The sequence below is a fragment of the Thamnophis elegans genome, chromosome 11 (genome assembly GCF_009769535.1).
Source record: "Thamnophis elegans isolate rThaEle1 chromosome 11, rThaEle1.pri, whole genome shotgun sequence".
Classification (NCBI taxonomy): Eukaryota; Metazoa; Chordata; class Lepidosauria; order Squamata; family Colubridae; genus Thamnophis; species Thamnophis elegans.
Window position 1 is genome coordinate 22082252 of NC_045551.1, and position 12049 is coordinate 22094300.

General features: G+C 35.3%; 1 protein-coding gene across 1 annotated transcript in view; it reads right to left on the bottom strand.

Moving 5' to 3' along the window:
- Positions 1 to 12049, bottom strand: part of GLRA2 (glycine receptor alpha 2) — a 165746-nt gene that overhangs the window by 122347 nt on the left and 31350 nt on the right. The window contains 1 exon segment of the mRNA XM_032226714.1: positions 6055 to 6278. Coding sequence (XP_032082605.1) covers positions 6055 to 6278 — 224 coding nt within the window.

Below are 12049 nucleotides of genomic sequence, written 5' to 3' on the forward strand. Positions count from 1 at the left end.
GTTTAAAAGGGACATTGTCCTATGTAATATTGGCCATTGTAAATATTTTAGTGTCAGCTGAAGTTCAAAGTTTCAGTATCACATTTCTTTCGAAATAATCTGTTGCTACTTTTATGTGAGATCTTCAAATTTGGTTTCTTCATCGGAAGGTATTAAGAACCTCACCTTTCTTCTAAGCAATTCAGGGGTGAAAATTTTCAGTGCTTGGGTGTAATAATATATTGGGGAAACCTGAAACCTGGGAAAAAAGGAAGACAATAAAACAAAATGGGTAGCTCTGATTCTTCCTTGTTTTTTTGGAGGGGTTTTTGGTTTTTTTAAAACAATGTTAATTTTATGGGGAACTTAGATTGCCATTTTGAAATGTTTCTTGGAATGAAATAGAAAACTTGCTATCTATGTTCAGCAGTATTGACTGAGGAAGCCCTTGAGGCTACAAGTATTCTTGGACCAATCATCATGACTCATGTTGGGTATATAATCATTTCAAATCATTTACTTAAGTGGAAATGGAGGAATCCTGTTGGATCAAAGAAAGATTCCAATGACAAACCTTTGTTCTCAATTGTAAAAAAAACATTGAAACAAAGTAAGACATGGTTATTTGATTACATGGCAAATAGTAAATAATTGGCATAATTATATGAAACTGAAAAACATTAAACTTCTAAATCTGAAGAAACAACAGCTTCTTCATTGAGAAACAAATAAGGAATCAGTTAGAAGATAAGAACTTTTCTCTTTTTAATGAGAAAAGTGATTGCTAACCATAAACCTAATTCAATAATATTAGTTAGGATTGTTTTGTTGAATTAATCAAGATAGCCTGATTCATCTATAATGCTAAAGCACAATGGATGGATCAGTGCACCATGCTCAGGCAAAGCAAAACAAATGGAATAGCATGATGTATGATCCAAATCAATATACACATGTATGGGTTACTAAAGAAACCCACACAATATTGGCTTTTTTCCAGCATGTAATATTTGTCTGATATCTTTCTTCTTTTCATGTTTTAAGATATTGAATTATGTAATTTTATTACATAGTTTTATGTAAATTATTCTTTAATTCTTATTGACCAATATGGTTATTTGTATTACATCCTGTTCTGCTTTTCCAATTGTGTAGATATAAATAGGTAAATAATACATGACAGAAAATTTGTATTTTTTAGTTCAAAGCCTAAGTACAAATGTGTAGTTCCGTTTTCCCCAAAAGATATGAATATAGAACCTTGGTGGCACAGTAATTAAAATGCAGCATTGCAGGCAAAACTCTACTTACAGCCTGGAGTTGGATCCTGATGCAGCTCCAGATTGACTCATCCTTCCATCTTTCCAAAGGTTGGTAAAACGAGAATCCAGATTGTTGGGGAAAATATGTAAATAATGCTTCTACATTGTAAATTGCCCAGAGAGTGCTATCAAGTGCTATGGGGCAATATATAAGATAAAATGCTATTGCTATAGAGCTCAAAACTCCTGAAGCTTCGACACTTGGTACAGAAACAATATTTTCCTTAAATGTCCCATCCCTATACCTTTTGTGGGTGCTTATAGTAGTTTATTGTTGACTGACTAAGTCTGCCTCTAATTTAGTATAGTTTCTTAGTTATCATGACCTGACTATATGTTGGAATTCTAAACTGGAGTTAGTTCTTCTTCAAGTTTCAGGAAAGCAAGAACAAAAAAACACCCTATTCCTAATTCTACTGTTATTTCATAGTAACAAACACAAAATGCTCATGCCTCAGACCTGGAAGAAGCGCCATGAGTTAAACTGGAGGTGACAATTCCTCCTCACAAATATAGAGGTCTGAGGGTGTGACCAAAACTTTGACAAAGATGTCTTTCAAATATTGCTTCTTGGTGGATGAGATCTGGCAATGAAGAGAGAACTCAGAGAAGTTGGGAAGAGCAGAGATGTACAGCACAAATTTAGTTTTAAATGTGTACCTTCTTCTTTAGATTAGAGCTTTTCATACCAAACTCTGGCATAGAGAAAACATTTTACCTGTTTAAATGGTCTCCCTTTCCTTGCCAAAATAATATTCAAGACTGAGACCAAAAGGTTGCTATGTCTGACACAGTGATATACTTTCTGTTGATCATCTTGAATTTATTGCAAATTCCAGACTTGTTGAAATCTTCCTCTGCATTAGCCATTTTCAAGAGCCATCAATCAGAATCTGGAAATTCTGAGAGTTGTAGAAGACTACTTTATATGGTTTTCATCAGTGATGAAATTCAATTTTTTTTACAACCGGTTCTGTGGTTGTGGCTTGGTGGGTGTGGCAAGGGTAGGATACTGCAAAATCTCCATTCCATCCCCACTCCAGGAAAATGATATTGCAAAATCTCCATTCCCACCCCACTCTGGGGCTAGCCAGAGGTGGTATTTGCCAGTTCTCCGAACTACTCAAAATTTCTGCTACTGGTTCTCCAGAACATTTCAGAACCTGCTGAATTTCACCCCTGGTTTTCATCCATTGAAAAGAACTAGGAAGACAAATTCCAACCCACTGGCTTTTACTGAGTAATTCTCAAAGTACTTGCTAGATATAAAGTCTAATATATTTCCTTCATACTGATTGCCTATGAAGGAGGCACTTATGGTCAATAGAATATGGTATGATAAGCTTTGGATTCAAAACCAACTATTATTTATACTTTATCATATTAACTTTCGTTGAAGCATATACATTTTACAAATCTGAAATGACAGCTTGAAATATTATTTCTGTGACATGTACAAATGTCAGAAAAATTATCCAACTGCACTTCAAATAACACACTACTGCACCATTGCTCCTAGTAAGATATATCTGGCATCACTCAAGCAAATAAGAGCATTCTGTTTTCCTTCAGATTATACAGGTGAAAATAGCACTGTTAAGTAACAGCACATTTACTTCTGAGAATTCAGGTGGCCATTCACTCTGGTGCTGTTGATATATCTTGAAAGAATAACATACTGAATAAACATGTTTGTGCCTCATTAACTTTTCTCATACAGAAAATCAGTTAATTGCATCTTTGAACTTGAGTTTATTGTAAGATAAAGCATATTGAATTTAATAAAATGAAAATTATAGTTATATAACCATATAATAATGATATTCACATATAAATATATAAATAAGAAATAACAACACGAGATTGCATTTCTAATAGGCATAGGTATAGCCTAAATCCAAGCAGAGAAATCAACTAACCATGATTAATTAACTTTGGTCTTAAAAGCTAAACAGAAGTGTAAGAGGTAATGGTAAAGGGTCCCTTCGCACATATGTGCTAGTCGTTCCCGACTTTAGGGGACAGTGTTCATCTCTATTTCAAAGCCAAAGAGCCAGCACTGTCCAAAGACATCTCTGTGGTCACGTGGCCAGCATGACTAAACACCGAAGGCACATGGAACGCTGTTAACTTCCCACCAAAAGTGGTCCCTATTTTTCTACTTGCATTTTTACATGCTTTCGAACTGCTAGGTTGGTAGAAGCTGAAGCAAATAATGGGAGCTCACTCCGTTACAAGGCGCTAGGGATTTGAACCACCGAACTGCCAACCTTTCTGATCGACAAGCTCAGCGTCTCAGCCACTGAGCCATCATGTCCCTAGAATAGAAGTGAGACAGCTTAATACTTGGATTGTAGTCTAGACCAGCATTTCTCAACTTTAGCAACTGTAAGATGTGATTTCAACTCTCAGAATTCCCCAGCCAAGAATAGAAACTGATAACTCAAAAGATGCCTCTGACAGAGTGAAGCCATTATCCTGAATAGTCTTTGGACTGCTGAGTTGGCATTAATAGGTCAAGTTAATGCTGAGTAGTTATGTCTGTTAGAAGCAGTTCTAAAATGATTGAGAGAATAGGTTTAGGGGGTGAAGTCCTTTTATCTTTTATGAGCCTCAGAATAAAATACTTAGCTAAAATTTGGAGTCCAGAGACTAAACCTTTTGGATTTTCTAAGCCTCACCCTCCAACTCATGCAGGATTGCCTTCCATAATTTGAGCAGAGATCACAATTAAATACTACTGAATTCTATCCAATGTGTATAGCCACAATTGTAGCCTTAACTTGTGTTTATCCTCCGCCCCCGCCCCCCTGACCAATTCTATTTTTATTTGTCCTTATCATTTGTTTCTGTCTGTTCTGAAGCAGAAGAGTGTGAGTATCAGGATGGTACTCAGAAAGGTAGCCTTTCAGCTTTATTTTATACTGATGATAGAAAAGCCCTAATTTCTATTAACTTTTCTATCAATCAATTAAAACAGCCTGAGTTCAGAGATTCCCTTTTTATTTTGTTTTTGGGATGTGTACATAAGAAATTGGGGGTCTACTACTGTGGGCTGCAAAGATTTCAAACTGCTTTGTATGGTTTCCAAATTCCCTGAGATTGTTTCACTAGAACTCAGCCTAATCCATAAAACAATGGTGATGTGATTTCTGCTGATTTTTTTTTTTGAATGAGGAAAAGACCCTGATATGCTTCCTACACATAGAAAAGTTTATGAGCAAAAAACGAACCCTCTGCAAACTCCAAAAAAACCAAACCCATTTAAAATATTGTCTCTGTCCTCAGTAAAGCAGTAATGGTATTACATCTGTATCCAACCTATAGTGACCATTGGAATGCAATAACTACAAAAATGTAACAATAGTTCATGAAACCAGCATTTGCTTGGCCCTGGCTGGCATGCACCTAAAAAGGATCTTAGGACTTGCGTTAAAACTAACTTGCCTTTCTTGAAAGTTGGATAAATAAAATCAGAAACTGTAACAGATAAAGTAGAAAATACACTGAAATTGGATTTTTTTTTTTCTGTATGGGTGCATCTAAGAAGAATTTGTGAGATTTCAGATTATAATTTCAAATTCTTCACTAAATAATTAAGTAGCTTTCAGGTGATAAAAGAAATTGTAGCAAGAAAGAAAGAAAAATAGAATACAGGTTGTATTGGATTTACGACCACAATTGAGCCCAAAATTTTTGTTGTTGTTAAGTGGGTTTTGCCACATTTTACAACCTTTCTGCCACAAAGAAGAGGGAGTCAAGCTATTCTCCAAAGCACCTGAGAGTAGGACAAGAAGCAATGGGTGGAAACTAATCAAGGAGAGGAGCAACCTAGAACTGAGGAGAATTTTCCTGACAGTTAGAACAATTAATCAGTGGAACAACTTGCCTCCAGAAGTTGTGAATGTTCCAACACTGGAATTTTTTAAGAAGATGTTGGATAACCATTTGTCTATAGTGGTGTAGAGTTTCTTGCCTAGGCAGGGGGTTGGACTAGAAGACCTCCAAGATCCCTTCCAACTCTGTTATTCTATTCTTTCTTGCCATTGCCATTGCCATTGCAGCTGGTACGTTAGTAACACTAGTTACTAGTGCTAAATGAATCTGAGTTCCCCGCCTTTGCTTGTCAGAAGATTGCAAAGGCATGACCCAGGAACACTGCAACCTTCATAAATATGAACCAGTTGCCAAGCATCTGAATTTTGATCACATGATCATTGGGTTGGTGCAAAGATCGTAACTGTGAAAAACAATCAAACGTCAGTTGTTTGAGTGCTGTTGTAACTTTGAATAGTCACTAAATGAACTGTTGTAAGTTAAGGACTACCTGTATAGAAATTATTAATTTAGCTTCATAGTTTAAGTGTACTTTCTATCTGGAAGGCTCCATTGCAAAAATTACATTATTAGTAGCCCAATACTAGCACATGGGGCATGCTTTCAGACATATAGTAGACTAAATTTTCTTTTTGTTTTGGAATGTAATTCACACAACTGGAAGCTCTTCATTTTCTGCACTCCCAACTCATGAAGATGGGAACGCTGTTTTGGAGCAGCAAACTTCTTTTATCAATCCTTGATATTTTTGGATGATGATGCTTTTTCCCATCTGAGAAAAGGAAAGTCAAGCAAAGTGGAGACATTTTTTTCTGCCTACTGGATTCAAATTTTGAATATTTAATTCCATTCTATGATCTAAGACACATTTTTCAAAAACCAAGAATATGCCCAACGTGTACAAACAGTGGTTTACCTGATACTATATAATACTTTCCCATTTTTGGAAATCCTTAGAAGCTTGTTGTCTGTGGTAACATCGTGGAAGTTTGCACCTTTCTCGTTGGCAAAAAATAAATCGGGTTTCCAAATAGAGTCCAGCATTGATGGATCCAAATCCAAGGAGTCATCAGGGTATTCACTATAAGCAAGACGGGAGTCGTTCCACTGCTGCCTCAAAAAAATGTTCACTCTGTAGTCCTATAGAAATGTCAGATATATCAATTATTTAATCTTTGTCCAGGTGATTGTGCTTTTAGACTTTGAAACCTAGATGAACTATTGAATTATCTGATACAATATGCTTTATGTTAGTCAAGGACAATCTGGGAGTTCTTGTCATTATTATTATTGTTGTTGTTGTTGTTAACTTTAAATTAGATTCACAGTCTGGGACTGGTAAACACTTAACAGTTCATATCCTAACCAAGCATCTAAGAGCTGTTAAGCTAACATCTGAGTATATAGGTAATTCCGAATAAGGTGTTTTTTACAAAGTCAGAATATTTAGGCCTAATAAGTTCAACATTCCTATGTATCTAGGCAATCCTTTGGATAGTGCTCCAAGGGCTTATATTGCTATTGGTACAACCATTGATTTCTTCCTCCACAATCGCTCAACTTCAATTTGCAGATTGTGGTATTTTGTAATTTTTTTCTAGCTGTTTCTCTTCGAATCATGCATTTCCTGTGGACCAAATGTCTGTCTGTTTGGATTTGAAAATCCTACATTCTCCTTCTTCTTGTGGTTGTTATTGTTATTAATCATTGCACACTCAGCCAGATGTTCAGACCCGGGTTTGGCATTTTTGTCTACCTATTGATCTGGATGTTTGGTGGTGTTATATGTACCACTATAGGATACAAGCTGTTCCCCGTAAAGCCACTTTTTAAAATTGACTGATGGCAAATTTTTCAATGTCATTATTATTATACAATTGTATCACAGCGGCCAGTTGTTTCGCCGGATTTGGCATTGGTTACTAGTCGGGCCTCACCCAGGGGCCTAGGACGTCGTAACGCATTTTCGTAATATGCGCGCAGATCCAAGCAGTGCGGCTATTTGCATTTGACTGATGGTGATTTTGTCATTATTATTATTATTATACAATTGTATCACAGCGGCCAGTTATTTCGCTGGATTTGGCATTGGTTACTAGTCGGGCCCCACCCACCCAATTATTATTATTGTTGTTGTTGTTGTTGTTGTTGTTGTTATTATTATTATTATTATTATTATTATTATTATTATTGGCAATTTTACCTCATTCTTTTCAGAACCAAAACAAAATTAAAATCTGACTGTATCATGGAGTGCAAATTTTCATTTACCATATGTTTTATTGATAAAATTAATAAAATTTATCTATTCAGCATAGTGGAAACATTTTGAAATATAATTAGTATTCCATAATAGTGAGAATAAAAACTGTATAAACATTATAAAAACCTGCCAGAATTTTAAAGACTAATTTTGCTTGCCTCCTTATTGATTAATTTGCAAGTATCTAACTAAGCATTCGTACAGTATGTCCTGCAGAGTAATTTATAAATAAACATTAGCTTGGAATCTGTGTGGAATATTTATTGACCTCAGTACAGAGAATGCATTTTGAATTATTGGAAGATAAACACAGTCTGTCCTGGGAAGAACTAACATTTGATAACATTGACATTTTGTGCTATGCTGAAAAATTATGTAAAATATACACTGAGTAACTTTAAGAGTTTTTTTCCCCCTAATGGTACAAGGTTATGGCATCATTGTGTAACAGGCAGAATTGTTTGATATGGAATGTCTTTGAAGGTGGGTGGAGGTTGTTACTGACTTTTCCCCTCACCTTTCAGTTGTTTTTTTGAGAATGAGAAATATTGTATGAGTGAGTCCTGACATCATATCTACTTCAAGGCTACTATGAAGTTAGGCGGTATTTTGCTAATCAAAGATGGGCCGCAATGTCATGAAGACCCACCAGTCTTTATCTTCTTTAAGAGTTATCTAATTTCATTTTTTTAAAATTCAAACTACAGTTAAGATATTGCTTAATTTGTTTTGTTTTCCAGATATGTTCACCCTAATACAGGGGTCCCCATCCCCCGGGCCATGGACCAGAACTGGTCTGTGGCTTGTTAGGAACTGAGCTGGAGATGAACAGTGGGAGAGTGAGTGAAGCTTCACCTGTATTTGCAGGCTCCCCCCAGTTCTAGCATCATTTCCCCACTTCCACTCAGATCATTAGACATTAGATTCTCATAGGAGCGTGGTTGCTACTGTAAATTGTGCATGTGAAGAATCTAGGATGCATTGTCCTCCTCCCCTCCCACATGTGGGGAAAAATTGTCTTCCATGAAATTAGTCCCTGGTGCCAAAAAGGTTGGGATCCCCTGCCCTAATGGCTTTTGGGATATAAATGAATGGCACAAGGGCATGCAATAATCACCTGTTCTTTAGCTTTCCAGCTGAGCCAGAAATGTGAAAGAGTGTCATTCAAACACCTGCTCCATTGACAGTAATCTTGCATTTGAATGGATTCACATGTCTGCATTTTGAATGAATATACATATCTATATACTAGCCACTATTACAATCAGTCATATGCTAAGTGTAGCTGTAGCAGATAGGGCTAAAGTTCTTGTAATGAAATATAATTATTTGAATTAAAATTATTTCAACAACATAACAAGAATTTGACCATCATCCCATGTATAGGGAGGCATTTCTCTTTTTATCCTATCCCATATTGAAACAGACATTGAATCAGACAGATTGCAATTTCCCCCCCATAAATGTTTTAATCTTGGGCAATGCCAAATCCTAAAATGAGATGTGAGTGAAGTGAAAATTGTTTTGTTATTTTAGCAGTTCCTAAGAATAATCTTATGTACAAGTGGAATCTGCCAAAGCATCTGGAAAAGCTTTGGGTGATAACTTTTTGAGGATAAGATTGTCTGAATCTTCCTAAATACATCAGAGATAATATGTCATCATAAAGTGGGTATAATCCAAGGATAGTTAAATAATTATATTTATGGGTCAAACAGATTCAGGAAGCTCTGAAGTTTTATTTCTTTCATGTGGCAATAAAAGGATGCTTTCCATCAGAGAAAGATGAACAATAACTAGATGTTTCATACACAAGTTGTGCAAATGCATACCATATGTTCTTGTGTAAATACACATCTGGACAGCATAGAGTTTGTTTTTAAAGTTACTTATTATCAGTCCATAGAATTTGGAATTAATTATTCTCACTATTGTCTGATATTTATGTTTAGCAACAGACACAACACAGATTTTAACCTGGAGGATCAAATGTAATTTTTGCCCAGTCAAACAGGAAAAAAATGGTTGTAGAAGTATCTTTAAAATAGAATCATTTCCCAAGAAAATTGGAAAATCATCAGAATTAAAAGTATATAGTCCAACAAATGATTCTCATATATAATTTACTGGGAGCTTACTCTCAGATAAGTGATTGCAATGTTAAAGCATTCAAAATTTTATAATCCTTTTAGAATCATCAACAAAAATGTTTGTGGATATCAAATGCCATTCTTGCAAATTAAGCTTTTTCCTTCTGTCCTAAGTAACAGACTGGGGGATGAACTCAGTGCATTGACACAACCTGATAAAGTTGAGCTGAAAAGGGATTTCCTTTGTAGTTTTTGCTATGGAGTACCTTTTTCATAGAACAGCAAATGTGCCAAATTAACCAAAAGTGGATTTTGGCATTATCCTTATAACAACGAGTCCTTCTTATGTATAACCCATTATTTGGCGGGGGGGGGGGGGGTAATCTTTCCATGTTCCTACTTTTATTAGGCTCTTTATGACCAGGTTGGCCAGCCTTCAGTCACTGGAACTAAAAAATATATAGTGTGAATCAAGTGTTTATATTGCCCTCCATGCAATTACAATTGTATGCAAACAGCATTCAAATGCAAATAGGAAGCTTTCACAAACAAATCTATCTCCCCATTGTGGATGTTCAACCCTCATCAAGTTCTGTCATACATCAAACCTGGATCTAGGTTGTAAGGGAATCAACACTTCTTACAGAGTTTTTCATATACCATTACTGTTCTGGAGTAAACAGGGAATTTTCATCAATATAGCTAACTCCAAACTATGCTGTGTTTTTTTTTCAACACAGGGCATGGTTTCAGACATATAGCAGGACGAGAAGATGGGTAAGTGGATCCTATCTCTTCTTTCTCACAGAATGGATTATGAGTGTGGGAAAGAATTAAAAGAGTACAATTAAAGTGGCTTATATTTTATCATGTAAGGTACTTTCTTGCTATAAAACTTTAATATCTAAGACTAAGAATATGCTCTATTTATCTAGATAGTAAGATATTATATATCAAAGTAATACATTTTCTTACAGGAAATCTTAATGTGCATATTTCTATGTATACACTCTTTAAATGTATATGTGTCCAAAGCAAGGAAGTTTACAAAATATTAATTTAAATGGCAACATTATTTAATTATTTTGGAATATCTGCCTGGCAAATTAATATACCAATAAAAGAAAAAAAGTAAGCTGAACTCCTGAATTCCTTGACAACATTCATACATATGTATATAAAATGATTAAAACTGGTACAGATATAACTTCTTAAAGCTGTATGAAATATAGATTTATGATTTTGGTATCTTTGGGAATGCTCAGTCCTGGCAATGTGTTAAAATGTAGCAGCATGTTATTTTAATAGCTGATGGTCTAACAAATGCTGGCTTTCTGCCTGAGAAAAACACAACATAAAAATAGTGACACAAAAAATTGGAAATACTTGTCATCTTGCCCAGCATTTGGAGTGAGGACAAAAAGGCAAGGAATAAAATGAAAAAAAACCACACAAAAGCCTAGTGCATTGATTTAAAATGTGAATGTATATGAATACATATCAAACCCAATTTTTAAAAATTCAATACAAGCTTAGAAACAGAAATATTGTTTAAGTCTAAAATTGCAAAGAATATGCAATTTAAGCTTTTAAACCCACATACATTTATATTTGTTAAACCCATCTAAAATAAAAATAAGAATCAAAACAAAAGTTTCAGGAGGAGGATTTTTTTTCCTTGCCAGAAACAATAGTTCCCGATTAAGAATTGGGTTTATATCAACACACTATGTGTAATTTTCAATTTGCATTCATTTTCCAATTTTACTTCACCCAGTCATATTCAAGCACCTAGGCAAATAGGATACTCGGCAGAATTACTTCTGGAAGTCCCAGGAAACTCAGAATTTTATTATATCACAATACTGCTTATCATTAGATTGATTTTATAAAGCAAAGCAGATGAGTAGTAACTGATGTCTGCCTTCAACAGCACTCCTTCATTCAGTTTCAAATATATTTATTGGTGAGATGTCAGCTTTAAGAAACTCAGTCACAGACATCTGAACAGCACTGAACTAAAACGATCTCCTTTGACACTGTCAGCAGGTATGTTTTAGCAAATGAGGCAGTAGAAAGTCTTGGTTCGAAGCTACTCCAATATTTAGCTTTTTTTTGTTAGCTGAAAAGCAGTAATAAAACCACAATAGATGCACATTATAGAAACAATAAAATGCAATGGATGAGTCTGATTAATGCAATCAGCATTAGTTCGTGCAAATATCATCATTGAATGCCATCTTGCAAAGCTAGTGACAAGTAGAATTTACCCTACTTCAGTTTTTAAAATTTCATTATCACTCATGCTCATCTATAATCAGGTCTAGGACTTTCCTCACAGACTTTCCTCCTTACTTACTTAGAAATCTAGTTAAGGGTATCAATGTAACTTTTTTGGGGAGAAAGATTGGAGAACTCAGGCAAAAAGGACCAATTAGTTTTCTGCTTAGGGTTATATGATAATGTATGAAAACAGGGCAGAACCCAACACTGCAAATACATGCTTGCTAAGTATTGCTGCATTGCAGGTGCAGGCTGCTGATGTCATCAGGGGAGAT